Raw genomic sequence first — 17,077 nt, 5'->3', positions numbered from 1 at the left:
AGCCCCGACATTCAAATTCAACTTTAAACGGCCTCATTTACACCGTGTTTTAAGCTTAAGCGATGCTAGCGTACGTAGCCATGCAAATGCACACCGTGCACGTGCCCTTGGGCGAGAGTGTGTGCGGTTTTCCGGTGTGTCCTTGAGAACGTGAACGCGGCTCAGAGGAGGATATCAGAGCACATTTAGGCTAAACACATGGTGTAAATTATTCTGTTTCGAGCCAAGTATTTTTCGGGCTTGTGGACACTTGGATGACACCACAGGAGCAGTATGGAAGTTATGTTTATATTCTGTTGTTTTTTTACGTCTGAAGAAGAGGTCCAATTAACTTCAATTGGATTGGATGTGGCTGCAACGCTGTTTACCCCCTGAGACTTTGCGGAATCAAACACTTCACCCACTCCTCCCTCGGCATAGTGGTGAGTACTGTATAATGAGTGAATTTTCATTTTGCTGTGAACTATCCCTTTCAGGTTTGTTTCCCCAGTTGCAGCATTGGACACTGTGATAAACAACCATCAATAGCTCCACACCTTCTTCAAATGATTCCTCTTCCTGCTGAATTTCCTGTGCATGCAGTAGAATGCTGCTGAGGCTACACTTTTCCAAGGTTAATGGAGAGACACTCTCTCAATGTATGTATATCAAGATCAAATCTTTAATCATGCATCTACTTCTCTGAGTTACTGAACCACAACAACAAAACATTTGGTGCATAAACACAGGAGAAAGATTAGGCGGCCCTTGTTGCTGTCAGAGATAAACTGTGTATCGTGAAGGAGCAAGGTTGGAAACTTACTCTGTGGAAACTTTGGGGGGTTGTCGTTGACATCAGTGAGGGTGATGTTGACCGTAGTGGATCCGGACAGTCCTCCAACAGAGCCCGCCATGTCTTTGGCCTGGATCACCAGAGCGTAGTGATCCCTTCTCTCTCGGTCCATGTTGGACATTGCTGTTCGGATGATACCTGTTATAAAGATGAGAGGGCAAAGTAGAAAAAGGTTAACACAATGTTTAATCTGGTAATATGTTATAAAAGTACATCATTATAACTGTTTATCAATGCTGATTAAATTGACTCAAGGATTAATTCACCAAATAAGAGTACTAAAAAAAGTTGGCTTTTTAGCAAGGTTTTAAAGATAAATGACAAAAATAACACATGTAATTTCTTCTGTACTCTTTTGAAACTTATTCATAAAATGTAGAAATATTACAGAAGAAATTACACTGAAAAATGTTCCGTCATCTCTCGACGGATTTGAATGTTGGAGCAAGCGGACACTTGGATGACACTACAGGAGCAGTATAGAGGAGTTTTCTGTTTTTTCCTGGTTTTTTTTTAAGTTTGAAAAATCGGTTACCATTTACTTCAAATGAATTGGATTTGGCTGCAACGCTGTTTACCCCTGAAACTCCTAAAGTGTTTTGTTAAATCAAACACTTCACCAAGCCCTGCATCTGTATAGTGGTGAGGAGATAATGAGTGACTTTTCATTTTTTGGTGAACCATCCCTTTAAGGGAGCTGAGAGAAAATGGAGGAGCTACCCTGTACTAGTATGGTGTTCCTAATAAAGTGTGATGTTCTGAAGGGCAACATGTTAAAAATTAATTGAATGTGTTTCTGTGAGGTCTCTGGATTATTGAGTCAATTGCACATTGATGTTGGAAAGACAAACACTCCCAGTTGGATGGCAATGCTAACATGCTGATGCTTACCAGGTAAAAATAGCTGACTTCAAAAATGGGGTTGTTTTTACAATGTTCAAAAGAAGAGCCCATTTTTTAAATCACATGCTTTAATGTTAAAAGGGTGTTTTTTCCCCCCATTATTTTTGATAAATGAAAACTTACATATTGAGGGAACTGATATCCATGAGTGTGTCTGTGATCCAATTACAAATTTGGATATAGTGGATTTAAATGGGATTTTTTAAGGGGACTGTTGCACTCAACGGAGTGCCATTCTATTGAAGTGTCGATAATACCAACAGTCTCACCTTTGCTTTTTATGTCTTTTCATTTCTTGCATTATGTTACAAACTAAATTGTTAGCCCCTGTGGCTTCTAGATGCAGGCAGTCACTAAGTGTGGCATTTATGTTGCTGGTGCATTATGGTGCCTCTCCAGTGGCAGCCTGTTACGGCAGCTCTCGCTCACGTATAGCTTTTTTTTCTTTCTAACTACGTCTAACTTGGTTCTTTTTTTATTGTTTTTTTTCATCGGCCATCTTCTTTGGAGTAGTTTACTGGGGCAGCAGCATTTCCACTGCTGACAGGAAGAGACCGGATAGTCCGATTAGGAGGGCCAGCTCCATCCACCTTTAACCCAGTGGAGGTGGTTTAACAGAGGAGGATGATGGTGAAGCTGTCCTCTCTGATGGACAACCAGTCCCACCCCCTGCAGGACACCATCACAGCACTGGGCAGCTCCTTCAGCCACGGACTGATCCACCCTAAGTGTCTGAGGGAGAGGTATCGCAGGTCGTTCCTTCCTGCAGCAGTAAGACTGTACAACCAGCCGTGCTCCCAGTAGACCACACACACCTTTAATGGACTTCTGCACTTTAACTCAAGTTCCACTTGTTAACTGGGCAATATTCATATCTGTCTGTGAAATTCAATGGCTAATGTGCAATCTATTTCACTGAGCATATGTTCACACTGCACATATTCTGTTACCCGGTATATGAGTTTTATATTCAATTTATATATTTTATATCTCCTTACATTTTAAGTATTGCATGCTACTTATTATTACTTTTACTATTACTGGTGTCTATTTTGAACTGTAACATTGTCAATTTCCTGGGCTCATTCTAAATTCACTACACAGACCAGATACATTTTACTAGTTAATAATATATTTCACTTTTCATGTTTTACATTGCCTCATGAAATATAGTTGGCATTATCAATATTAAAGGCAATTTAATTAAAATACCTTTGTCTTATTTAATGTGATCTAATCACCCATTGTATTATTAAATTGTTTGAGGAAATATTTTTTATATCTGGAGAACTTGAAAACTAAAAATAGATTTGACACAGCTTGTGTTCCTGTTTGCTTATTGTTTGCTCAGTCCTATTTGGTACAACACTTTTTATATACATGTAAAATCAAAATCGTACCGGTCACTATACAATGAGTCTGGTCAAGTCAAAATATTACTTCTCAAAATGAAATGTTTTTTCATCATCTATGCATGTTAATATTTGATAAACAACTGCATAGTCTCAGATCTCAAATCTCAATTACTGATAAAAATAAATCAAAAATTAAATGAAATTTTTACATAGTGGATGAGCAAAATTGACTACAAAGATATTTTAGAGGGCTGCTCAGTCAGCACCATAAAACAATCAATTTTAGATGTATTCATTTTAAATAATTTTGCAGTCAAGACGTGCAGCCAAGAAACAATGTGTTTCCTCCTGTAGCAGGTAAGTTTGAAATGAATTATGTTTCATATTTGAACACATATATGTAGCATAACTGTGTATATCAGATCACACCACAACACGTAAATGATGGAAACATTTACATGAATTCAAATTCTTGGAGACAGGTATGTTATTTTCAAGATTACCTCTGTGGCCAAGTGACTATCTGACTCTAAATGGATCACAAGACTATTCAGAGCAGCTGCTTTCTCCTAGAGAAGTCACAGAGTAATATTATTAAAGATGAAACCACAAAAGAAACAGTATAACATAAGTAACAGAAAAAAACATTAAAAAGACCAAACCCCATAAGTGAGTTGAAGGCCAGTTTGAATAAATGGGTCTCTAGCTTCTTAAAGGCCTCTTCAACAGAGACTGCAGACTATATGTCTAAAAAGCATTCCACAGTGTTGAACTGATAAAAACGTATAAGAGTCGTGTGAGCAATCAATCATCCCTCACTCATTTAGCTGTTTGAAGTTGTTAACCAACTGGTCTTTTATGAAAGAGAGTATGTCAGTTTCATCAGGCTTAAAAGAGACATACAGTTGAAAACCAGCATTACACTGGTAAGAGATACTTTACCTGTATTTGCTAAAATGATATGACTGAAAGGACACATATACAAGTGAAATTGTATAGGACCCAAGACAGAACCCTTGGGCTCACCACACGACACAGAAGAACAACAAAGACAAACTACCACCAAAGAGAACCAGTCCAGGCCGCTCACAAAATCACCCGACCAATGTCCAAGCCTTTCAATCAGGATTCTGTATCAAAAACTACAGTTATATACAAGCCTACATTGTACTAACAGGTTTTATGTCTAGGATCAATGGTGGGAGAAGATCACTTGCCTAAGTAAAAGTGTAAAAATACTCCACCATGAGTTAAGGCCTGCAGTAAAATTATACTCAAATACTTAAACTTAGTTTAAAAAGTAGTGGCTGTGAGGCAAATTTTTACCTGCGACAGATTATCTTTAAGTTATCTAGGTATTTTGCCATTTTAGGGCTCCATTATAGAATTTTAGTTTGATGTCTCTCCATACATGTTGTACAAGCACAATCTGTGCTTCAACAGAAAACAATACCTCATGAGAGATTTAAAGAAGCAGAATCAGAATCAGAAGTATTTATTGCCAAGTAGGTTTACACCTACCTGGAATTTGCCTTGGTATATAGGTGCATACAAGGAACATAAAACATAAAAACACAATAAGTACTACACACATGAAAAAAACAAATATAAAATAAAAAGATATAAAAGATATATATAGAAAAAAAATAAAGTAAATGCAAAATGCAAAACAGGAGTGCAATGAGAATGTGCAATGTGCAATGTAATGTGTGTAAACAAAAGTCACTAGTGTCATGTGTGTTGGTACACAGTGCAGCGCCCTGTTCAAATTCAATATGACCTGTGGTCTGAGCCAAGGTGATTTATTACTGTGGCTGTACATCCTTTTGAGAGCATCTTTTTTAATGGGAGTCTATGAGAGGAAGGATTCAACATGGTGTCACTCCTGAATTTGTTTAAACTTTAAAATGATCTCGAGATGTTGGACTTCTAATGTTGTACTCTGTGTTACCAAAGTGTTTTAAAGCAACTGAAAGCTAAAGTGACAGCCATATTGAGACTTCAGATCAGAGGGTTGTTCCCAACCACTTTTTACACTAATCTCAGTCCTGCAGGTTATACTCTTCAAATACATATATCTTAAAATGTAGCTACCAGCCTCCTCCCCCTCAGAACATACACATCTAACCTGCAGGAGATATTGCTCTTGAGATCCAAGCATTAATTCACAGGCAGAGAGCGGTTCAGCCTGCATTGAATGCCATATAAACTACAAGGTGATGTCCTTTCTTCCTTTCTCCTTTCCTACAGCAGGAAGTGGAGCTTCCTGGTTACTACTTTACAGACTCTGTATCTGAGATAAATTGGTTCAATTATTTTGCACAGTGGGGTACTTATATACATTATATACTACTGGGCCGTTTTGTGGCGGTGAAATGCCAGGTGTTATACAACTGTTTACTATTTTCTGACCTTAAAATTCATTTTGCCTGTCTGTGTGTTATTTTGGTGCCTATGTGCAGAGCACAGGCGGGCTGGCCGGGAACAAACAGGTGGGACGTTCATTCAGTTGTTGCCAGTTGTTGGTATTTTGGTAGAAGTGCTGGAAACAAATGTCTCAGAATCATGTCTGGAATGCAGAGTCAATCTGCAACTAATTTGATGATTTTGCCCTCAAGAAGAAACAAAATACTTCGAGCATATGCAGAGCAACACCAGAATGATGCAGAAAATGTTAATAAACTAATTTAATTAGACAATCCCCACTCAGCAGATGCATTTAAAATCTGCATACAGTTAATGAGGTCTCACAGGAACATCTGCAAATTAGTCTGCAATGATCTATAAAGGGATGTAAGTGATTATTGCTGTATCTGTTATCCACAGCTGCTTTATGTTCTATGAAATGCTTTTCAGTTCATGCTGCATGATCAACAACCCAGTCTGCCTTCATTAGAGGGGATCTATTATGCTTTTCCCTAAATTCTGTCACGTACCTGTTCATATTACAGCGTTTCCTGCTAAATTAATTCAATCGATGGTGGTAACGCGGGTGCAAGTCCTCGCGCATCTAGGTCACTCGCACGTGCAACAGATTCCGAGTGACAGTTACACATACTAAATAGTGGAAGATAAGTTAAGAGAAAGAACTGTATTGCATGCCACAACTGCAGCCTAAACGATGAGGTCGGATTTTTTGCCTGGATGGTGAACACATAATGGATCATAGTGCAAGCATGCAGTAGCTCAACAGCACCACAGAGAGCATGGCTGCAAATAGTGCTGTACACACCAAGTTAGAGATCTCTCATGTTATTATGATAAGTAGAAAAATGACTTTGTTCATTGTGAAATTGGGGCAGTGAAAACTTGAGCCATAACGGTCTAGATAATAAATGGGAAACACTGTATTGAACATGGCTAAAGTTTTTAAATAATGTGGTAAAATAATCCCAGTAGGACAAAAACTCATGCTCCACACTTCGCAGAAGGCAACGTTTGTTCTACTTCAGCTCGTCATGGATTTCTCTATACGGTAATCCTCTCCAGGCACGGCTCCTCCTGAGCTTCAGTTACTACTAGTTACTTTGTTTTACAGTTTTACAGAGGAAGAAGCGGTGCTCTTGAGTGCTCAGTGTAATGCCCCTCGGCAAGCCTCCAGATGTTTGGCCAATTAGAACATAGTAGGCTTTTAAAGAGTCCTCTAAAGGGAGCAGTAGCTAATATTGCCTGTTACACTCCTCAGACGCCTCAACTGAGCGTCTGCATAACAGGTCGTCTAAGATAAATAAGGACCTATTTTGAAAAGTGAACTACGCAAAGCTGCATTTAAATCACATATATACATATCACTAGCTGGCTAAAACTTGGTACTGTCCCTGTTTATGCTATTTATGCCAACAGTTGATAAAACTTGTATGATTTGCTGGAGAAGTCATGGTAATTTTTTTTTTTTTAGCTGCTGTTTCAGACATCCCAAATCCCCCTGGCCTTAGAATGTGATGTGGGTGATTGGATTACAATTGGATAGCACTTGACCACTTAAAGGTGCAGGTGTTAATATACCCAAGATGCACTGAAAATAGATTGTGATCCGTTTGGCCAAACTACCAGAGGTGGGACGCGAAGCGATCAATACGGGCAGTAATACATAATAGCATGTGACGATGGTTCGACACAGCTTGGCAGCCATTAGCCAGTAAACAAAGGAAGCAGACACGTGTGGACGGAGTGAAGACGAGACCAATTGAAAGGCAGACAAACACAAAAACACAGCTTCATGAATGACTATCAATTCCCAATTCTTTAATTTTTTTTTGGGACCTGTGCAAACGAGAGGAGGTGGTCCTGTGACCTGGACCGAGCAATAAAATCTCACTGTGGACACATATTAACACCGGGTGTATATATAACCAGGTTATATCACGTGTAGAGAGGGAGCATCTGTACATGTAGTCAGAGTACAGAGACAGGCAGAGAGTGTTTATTAATCACCACCCCCTCTGACCTAGTATATTCACCTTCACTCAGCCCTTTTGCACTTTGTGCTGCAGCACATACATGAACCAAAATAGCATGTGTGTGCTCATGTGTGTGCTTGGACACAACCCACACAGTCTGTGCTCCCACTCGCACAAATCCCTTAAGGATCATGTCATAACAACTATATGTGCATTTGTTCTCATTTTTAAAACTGGATACTGTTTATCATTCTAAAAACGTTCAGAGCTCATGCATATTCATGGTATCATTGTAAAGAGAATACTCTTGAGTTTTCCTTCTGCTCATTATTCCTAGACCTTTTGCAGTTAAGACACATATTTACACATATCAGTGGACTTTTGTTCTGAAAAATTAGCCTCCAGTTGTCCATGCATGTTTGTTTTTTGACCCACAGACTACATGTTACTATGGTGGAACAAGACAGCTGCTAGATAACAGTAAGATGTTGAATGCTTTCTGCTGCAACAACAAAAAAGTACTTAAGAGGACCTCCAGAGCTTTCAAACAAGGTATTACAAAAAAGTATTCACATATGAAACTAGAATGGCATTCAGAGTTCATAACAAACAAACAGGCAGGGGAGACATTACCCCTCCTGAACATAAATTAATCTCTAAGCATGTGCATCCTCTGAATTTTATAATAAACCCCTCTATTGTGTTATTTACTTTGAGTGTATATTATTGAAAATAACTTTGTGACTAATTTGGGGTTTAAATTTTCATGTCCTGTTTTATATTTAATTTAAGTTAATTATTTATGTGCGGCAACTATTAAATAGAATGCCAAAGTCTCACTCTCTTATTTCACACACAGTAAAACTAATGGACTAACAACTGTATTTATAGTTGACACCTATGATGCCATAAACATGTGTTTTCTCTTATGTTCTACTTTCAGACGAGTTCCGTTGACTGACTGTTGCTGTGTTACTGTCCCTCTTCAGGTGTACTTCACACCAAAAGAGCAACTGAGTCACAGTGGCATGAGCCAGTGGATGAGCTCATTATTTGAGTGTGTTCTGAAAATGCACTTGCAGTCCACTTGTCTTCTGAGGCCAATTACTGGAAATGCAGTAAGTCACACATGTACTATATTCAAAAGGAATATTTTCTGTGCGCCGTACGGTTTATTTTCGAGGTGGGTGATTTTAAGAGATCGAGTTTCAAGCATGCAAAACAAAGGTAATGGCAAAAGTAGCAGCCTGAAGGAGTGAAATCTAGTCAAAATGACCTCATTCTGAAATACATTCACACTAAGAAGGTCTGAACTGGTTCTAACGAGGACAGAACCACACACACACACACACACAAACACACACACACCCTTTCTACCCTTACCCTACACACACTTCTCCCACATGAGATGAAGGCAGTGTTGAGCCTGGAGGCTCTGCTCCACTGCATTACTCGCTTCACAGGCTTACAAAGCAGAGAGCCATCTGGCCTTATCAGCCCCTTTAGACTGAGCACAGAGATACAGTGCAGCCTGGTCAGGACAGGCAGCACACATTATGCACCTGTACTACACAGAGGGACCGGGGGAGGGACATATCCGGAGCGACAGACAGGGACTGAGTAAGTGAGTGCATGAGTGAGTGAGTGAGTGAGTGAGTGAGTGAGCGAGCAAGACAGAGGACAAAAGGAAGTAGAGAGCGTCTGAAAATGAGAGTAGGGGACTGGTAAGAGAGAGAGAGAGAGAGAGAGAGAGAGAGAGAGAGAGAAAAAAAAGTAGCCATGGACTGGCGGAATCTTGTGTTAGCAGGGGTATAGATCAACTCTGCTAAATCAGACAGGGAGTAAGATCAGCACTGAGACTGGTGGAATTAGTTTTCACTAGGTTTTATTTTGATGTGTTTATGTTTTTTGTGCCAATCTTGAATTTGATTGGAAGGGACATCTTTTCCCAGACGGCTGTATAATCCATGCTTCAGTACTTTTGACAGAATGACATAAAACTGGCCTCCACCAGCAGAAAACCAAAAAAAGACCTTGAGCCGTGCACATCCTGCCGCCCGCTCCGCTCTGAAATGAGAGCAGCCCAAAGAATACAAGGATTGTATGCAAGGGAAATGCATTTGATTGCAAATTCTACTCAGTAAAGAGCACTTGACATTATGAATGCAGCTTTCTAATGCTTGCCCCAGTCCCATTTTTTACTGTAATCTGTCGCACGCAGACAGAGAGTGAGGAAGAGCGGAGGAACAGATGAGGGGAGGATATTTTTCACTTCTTTAGAGACAGACACAGATCAGAAAGCTAGGGGGAAGGGAAGCTACGAATAGGAATAGTGTCTGCTTTCATGTTCTTAGGGGATTGTCGGCACAGGTATTTAACATCTTAAATGTATTATTTAGTTATTAATCTTTCAACATTTCTCGAATGATTAAATTAAATTCTTTGGCAACTAGGCTGCCACTACTGCTACAGGATTTTTAGAACTAGAAAAATGGAAATACAAGCATATTGTAGAAAGTAGGCAAAGGTAGAGTGTGTGTGATGCAATTAACATTAAAGCAGAGAAAGGAGCAGCATATTAACCACTGTAGTTGCAAAGAAACACCTGATGTTATTGTGTTCAAATCAAGAAAGAGACAGTTCACTGATTATTGTCACTCTCAAGAAGCAAGCAATGCTTTTGTTTTATCTTACGAGTGTTTCTGTGACATGGACAATTGTGCTGCAGCAAGAGTCCATTAGAAGATGGTGAACTGGGACCATGAAGGGATGAACATGGTCACCAACAGTACGCAGATACACTGTTACATTCGAACCGTGATAAATGATATTAGGGGATATAAGTGTGTCAAGAAATCCTCCTCTACACCATCACACCTCCAGCAGCAGCCTGCACTGTTCACAAGAGGCAGGTTGGCTCCTTGGATTCATGCTGTTGACTCCAGATTGTGACTCTACCATGTGCAGCCTCAGCAGAAAGATTTTCCTCATCATTCTGAGAAAAACCCCCCCGGAGACTGTTGTGAGTGAAAATCCCAGGAGATCAGCAGTTTGTACGTTAAAAAGACTTCTGACGTGACTTTTCTGTCACAGACATCTTAGGTATTATAGCGTCTAATTTATTTCACCGCTGTATCAGCTGTTTTAGCTCTCAGTCCACTCCATGTTTCATGTTGTGTCACACCACAATTGCCTTGAGGGAAAGTTGTAAAGTATTGACCAATGTGCCTATTTGTACCTTCATCGGTGTCAGGTCTTTCACCCTGTGCCCACTATTAACAATCCTGCCTTTAGCAACAAGTCCTTCAAATGAAACAACATGTCATTTGTCCACGACCACAGCTGTTTGATGATGCTCTTGTCAAGCAGGACAGCATCATTTGTCTGTGCCTCCCTGAACTGTTACACATGAGAGAATACACAACAGTTAACAGCATCAGGCCTCCTGTACAAGAACTGCTGAAATAACCAGAGTTGTTGGCAGTGATTCAGGAATCACGCTGATAGAGTCTGACATTAATCAAAACAGTTTAGTTTAGGAGCCTCCATTACAAAGCTAAGATCTGCCTCATAATCAGTAATAAATGTCAACCTCACACTGGAGGCAGATCACTTAAATCTCAATATAACCATTGTTTGAGAGGCAGGGGAAAGACTGCGCTGGTCAGTTACATAGGAGTGAACAGTCAGATACTCCAGTTTGTATCTCTACATGTTGCACCTGGGCCCACTGAACCATATGCTCTCCATATGGAGAGGACTGCAGTGCTGAACTGTAAAGAAAGGAGATTCAGGTTCTCCACATGATTACACAGGTTCACACTGTTCCATACAGTATAGACCTGATTAGATAACAGTCACATGCTAGTAACGCACATATAAATGTCCTGTCGTAATATCAATGTTTGGCAGTTTGTACATTTACTGATCTAAATAAATTCAGTGCGTTATTAAGAGGAGTATAGTTATTTATAAAACAGTCAGGTACACACCAAGTTCAAGTCCACTTTAAATCATGTAATTTTAAAACTGCATGAAAAAAAGTTTTGTTACCAAAAACTGAAACATCATATAGATGAAACTTCAGCTTTCCTGCAGCAATGGAAGTAAAAAAAAGAATGCAAACACTGACTACAGGTGAGGTAAGTCATCAAGCCTTACCCACTCTCCATCTCTACAAAGTACAGTGTTGGATAAAACTAGATTTATTATTATTATTATATAATGTTATATACATTATTATTATGACAATACTGGATGTAGTTCTGTATGTGGAGGTTGTTGTGTTTGTTTCTATCAGAGTGGTGAGAAAAAAAAAGGGAAACACAGTAAAATCAGACTGGTTGGTCAGGTCCTACGGCAACATAATGACCCAAAACAGAGGCAGACGGAGGCTCCACATGATGAAGAGCAGCACAGTCTACAGACTTAAAGGAGAATTAATGGGTTTTGTTCTCAGTTTGTCCTTTTTCTCTAATGTGTTCTATGTTTTGTTCTTTTGTGAAGATCTCCATCGCCCAAAGTCTGTGGTAAAGAGAGCTCCTCGCTGGAAACTGTTGACCAATCACAATAAAGTGGGCTAGCTGGCCAATCAGACCAGACTGGCCTTTACCGCTTTATCTGGCCTTAAAAAGACAGGACCCCAAATCAAGCTATTTTAGACAGGTGTTGAAAAGAGGAGCAGCAGCAATGGACAGTACGAGGAAGGTGATGTGTTTTCTGAACATGAGAACACGTTGAGCTAAAGAGAGCTGCAGCACATTGATGTGAACGCCACACGGAATAAATTTTGTGACACACGTCATCTTGTGTGTGTGTCAGTGTTTTGTGCGCTGCAGGAACTGCGCACAGGAAAAACGTGTCCATGTGCCACAGGCTAACATTTGCCACATCAACCAGAACACAGACATATTTAACCCTAACCCTCCACCAACAACAGTATCTGACCCTTTATGTCCATGCGGTGCTCAGCCAAACCTGGAAAAGAGCAGTAAAACTGCAATCAAGCAGCAGAGTTAGAGATAATTGTGTTTGGGCTGATCACTACAAGTATCCAACTCCTTAACAGAAACATCCCCTGCAGCAGCTGATGTAAGACACTGAACCTTGGTTATTTTAACCAAGGTAAATTAATACTTTGTGAGCAGAGGAAAATACAAAATGACAGCTTTCTTGTGCAAACTAAGTGCTGCAGGCAGGTTGCTCACGTCACCATTACCTGGTTTGGTCCGTATCCATAAATATCGTCAATGCTCTCTATTAAAGTATGTTTTTTATAATCTGTGACTTTGATTATTTATTTTTTATAATTACAAAAAAAAATTATAATAAAAATAAATTGTACTGTCTATAAAATCGATCACTTTGACCTGGAATCAGCCTTTGACATCAGCAAAATAGAAATTTAATGACATGATATAATAGATAGTGATTAAAGTGGTGTTATAAATGTGTGTATATCCAAGGCCAGATATATCAGAGCTCCATTTTTGTCCAAAAATATGAGGAAATCTATTAATAACACATCACTGAGAGACACTGAGTGACATGTTCCTTCATCACCATCAAGACACACATTAGTTCATTTTGACTCAGTCCCACAGACACCGTTCTGCTGCCCCGAATATTCACCAGAGCAACCCAATTTGGATTAATCCTCTGCTGAAAATAGTTCACAACATGTTTTCTATTTCCTCCCTATTGAGTAATTATTGTCAGGAACTGCCGTGTCCATTCTTCAGGTGAGGAAATTACAAAGTCAATTTCAAAAATAAGACCATAGTTTCCTGTCTTTGTGAGCCAGAATTTAAGATCTCCAGTATGAACTAATCGCACAGACGAGAAATGTATTAAAGAAAGTCTACAATAGATCATCCATCAGGAAATGATGCAGCCACAAACCAGTATTAAACAAGTAATTATATCACATTACTATTATGCATATGATCATGTTGTGTAAACAGTCGAGTGCCTCTTAAATAATGACATGTATTTCCGTCATAATAGGGCAACTCCATGGTTCACACTCCAACATAGCAGGTACTAGTTATATATTCTCTTTCTCAGACACTGATGTGTTTTGTCTGTGACCTCTTCCACTCTGTTTCTGAACCATCCAGGCGCCTACACACACGAATGGTGCAGTCCGAGTGGTGTCTGCGTGTGGTAGTATGTGGGAGATGCAGACTCTCTGGCACGGCAAATAAAATTGTATTTAATACTCCAACTATGAATGATAATCTATTAATGGGAACATTGGTGTTAACACACCACACTATAGCAGGAGAACAATAATTCAGGTTGGGAATTTGACTTCTTTCCAGCCACCCTTGTCACGCAAACCACCAGAACTCTAATTTTTTAGGGTAACCATATTTGTTGATGATGCCAGACTAGCAAAGAAGTAGGCGGCGCAGTAACTCATTATTGTCAAGTGTACCTCACTATTACCATTGACGACTCCGTGTTAGCCCCCACCCAGACTGCTAGGAACCTGGGTGTGACACTCGACAGTCAACTCTCCCTTACTGCCAACATTACTGCAACAACACATTCCTGTAGATACATGCTGCACAACATCAGGAGAATACACCCCCTTCTCACTCAGAAGGCGGCGCAGGTTCTGGTCCAGGCTCTGGTCATCTCACGCCTAGACTATTGCAACTCCCTCCTGGCAGGTCTACCTGCTAGTGCCATCAGACCTCTGCAGCTCATCCAGAATGCAGCAGCTCGACTGGTCTTCAACCTACCTAAGTTCACTCACACTACTCCGCTCCTCTGCTCCCTTCACTGGTTACCAGTGGCTGCCCGCATCCTTTTCAAAACACTAGTACTTGAGTACCGTGCTGTTAACGGATTGGGTCCAGTCTACATTCAGGACATGGTCAAACCTTGCACCCCAGCCTGTCCACTCCGCTCTGCATCTGCCAATCGGCTTGCTGCTCCCTCACTGCGAGCTAACCACTCAACAAAATCACGACTGCTTGCGAGCTCCCCATTGACAGCAGAAAGTCTACACATCTTCCACCGCAGACTAAAGACACATCTCTTCTGACTACACCTTCGTTAAGAAGATGATGTCTAATAAACCACAGTATTATATATTATTGCTGTTCTGGATTTGTACCCTCATGGTTGTATGCATTTATGAAAGTCACTTTGGATAAAAGCGTCAGCTAAATGAAAGGTAAAAGTGCCATCAGAATCTACTTCTTTATTGCCACAACCAAAACAGTGAAGATATATTATAAGTTATTTTATTTTGAAATTGTACATCAGATTGTCATGATATATATGATAATCTGAGGTGGTGAACTGTCATTGTGAAGTGAAATTACTCTGTGGAAAGAGGTAATCTGTTATTTTGTTGCTTGAATTTAAGTTCTTCACTATGAAGTTTGACAAATTATTCACACAGTGGTAATGAGAAATCATAAGTTTAAATTTTCTCTGAAATAGTTTCACATGCAGTCATAATTGTTTGTCATATATTTTTTATCATTTATCAACACTTCTATCAGTTGAAATCATTTTGTGTATTTTAATTAATTTGTTACCTTATTGATTCATCCATGCATTCAAGGACGGAACAAATTTACACTTGAAAACATACTTGTAACTTAATGCTTAGAAACAATGCGACCTGTGAAATGAGTGGAGGCCGGTTTGACTGCAGTCCAGTGGGGCTGTACAGTGTCACTTAACTGAGCTGGTCCCTTCCTGGTGAACATGTCACTTATTTTGCAGTATTTCTCTGCATCTGAGGCAAAAGCTTTTCTTTTCTTATTTCTCTCCCTCTGTTCTCCGCCTTTCCTTTTCTTCTGACCCGACCTTCCATTTCGCCAGTGACTTGTTATAATACTATCAGAGGTGTGTACACGGCTGCTTTAGCGATTTCAGATAGCGGAGATGAGATATCACTGGGCTGCTATGTGTGTCGCAGAGAGACGTCCAGCGTCATTACATCGGTTGCAAGATAAGTGGATTTGAAAGGTCCAGCAACTCATTCCTGCTTGCTGTATTATTGCTGGTCATGTTACCAGTTCAAGGCCCAAAGGATTTTTAGGCCACTGGGAAATGTCCCGGTGCTCCCTATGTGTTGTCTGCCACTGGTCCCTACTATTTTGTAAAGCGAATGATTACAAAAACTGACATAAAACACGATCAAAAAATCTGAAAATGAGGTAACATTGTTGTTATTATAATTATTTAAAATGTTCTATTAATATCATGATGTTATCATTAATTCTTTTAATCACGATAATCACAGTAAAACCTGATATTGTGACAGATTAGCTCCACGTAAAAAGTATAATGCTACTGCATTAAAAGGATCATCCTAGGCACTGGTGGCGAGTCAACAGAGGAGGGCAGCATGTTGTGCCCCACTGGGCACAAAGGTGAATTCAGAATTAACAAGCTTAATACATTATTATAAAATATTAGAATTTTGTATATGTATTAGTTTTAACCTTTTAAGCATGAAACACACACTAATTCAACACTGGTATCCCATGTTCTATTTTTGTGTCCAGTAAAGACCAGAATAAAAAGAAAGCAAGAGTGAGACACGGGGAGTGACAAGAAAGAGAGGGAGTTCAGACTGCAAGGATCCCCCCTACACACACACACACACACACACATGCCCATTTAGCCCTTTTGTCAGCCTGAATGTTTTGCTTTCATGTTGAGATTCTCTCCACTTGAGGATGTCCAAGGTTAGCCATCCTTTTCTCTCCTGATAATTCACATGCTCACACAAGCATGAAGGCGCAGAGCAAGCACCTCCATTCCAAGGCCACTGGAGAGCTGCACAGAAAGGAAATGACTCTATAGCATCAGCATAATGCTGATAAGAGCAAGAAAGAATGGATGTTTGCTGCATCCCATGACAACAATTTTCCTGGTTTGTTTTGTTTTGTTCATACAAACACTGAGGATACGCACCTGCTAGCAGCTGCTATCTTTTGGCATCACCTTATTAAATAAGCGGAGCGAAAATGAGAAATGACAAAGAAACACGATGAACGCCAAGATAATGTAGACGGAAAGGAAGAGGAGGGGGAAGAAAGGGACTGTAGGAATAATATTAGAAGGCATGGAGGCAAGGTATTGTGTCTTTTCTTATTTTTCTTATTCTTCTACTTTTTTGAAAATGCATGATATAATATAATATTATAATAAATAAAATAATAAAGTGGCAGGTCATAACTTACAACTAATCTACAGGAAATCAGGAGAAATATAGGAATAGAATATAATCATTTTATTTTCATTGCACAGTGTATGGAACTTAGCAGCAATCCTTAAGGTGCATGGTATAAATAGAAAAAAATATATAGTGCAATATAGTCTATGTAAAAGAAAAATTAAGCAGAGATCAGTTCAGTTCAGTTAAAGCAAACCTATGTGAATTGATTTGAACTTTAACTTGATTTATTTAATTTGATTTCCAAACATATCATTTAAAGGTTTATAACAGTTCTGAACCCTCGTTTTTTTGTACCATCTCTGGGCTCTTGGTCTGGGACAAGGTAGATATGAGCGACAGCTGCTGGGCTCTGATGAGAAACTTGGCTGCCAGTGCT

The 17,077-nt window shown here is 39.6% G+C and overlaps 1 protein-coding gene across 1 annotated transcript in view; it reads right to left on the bottom strand.

Moving 5' to 3' along the window:
* LOC117777906 (cadherin-18-like) overlaps nucleotides 1-17,077 on the bottom strand; it is a 147,064-nt gene that overhangs the window by 44,206 nt on the left and 85,781 nt on the right. Inside the window, exon 5 of the mRNA XM_034613002.1 lies at nucleotides 803-970. Coding sequence (XP_034468893.1) covers nucleotides 803-970 — 168 coding nt within the window. The remainder of the gene's footprint in view (nucleotides 1-802; nucleotides 971-17,077) is intronic.

Source organism: Hippoglossus hippoglossus, chromosome 17 (genome assembly GCF_009819705.1).
Source record: "Hippoglossus hippoglossus isolate fHipHip1 chromosome 17, fHipHip1.pri, whole genome shotgun sequence".
NCBI classification, from domain to species: Eukaryota; Metazoa; Chordata; class Actinopteri; order Pleuronectiformes; family Pleuronectidae; genus Hippoglossus; species Hippoglossus hippoglossus.
This window is presented reverse-complemented; position numbering and strand designations above follow the sequence as displayed.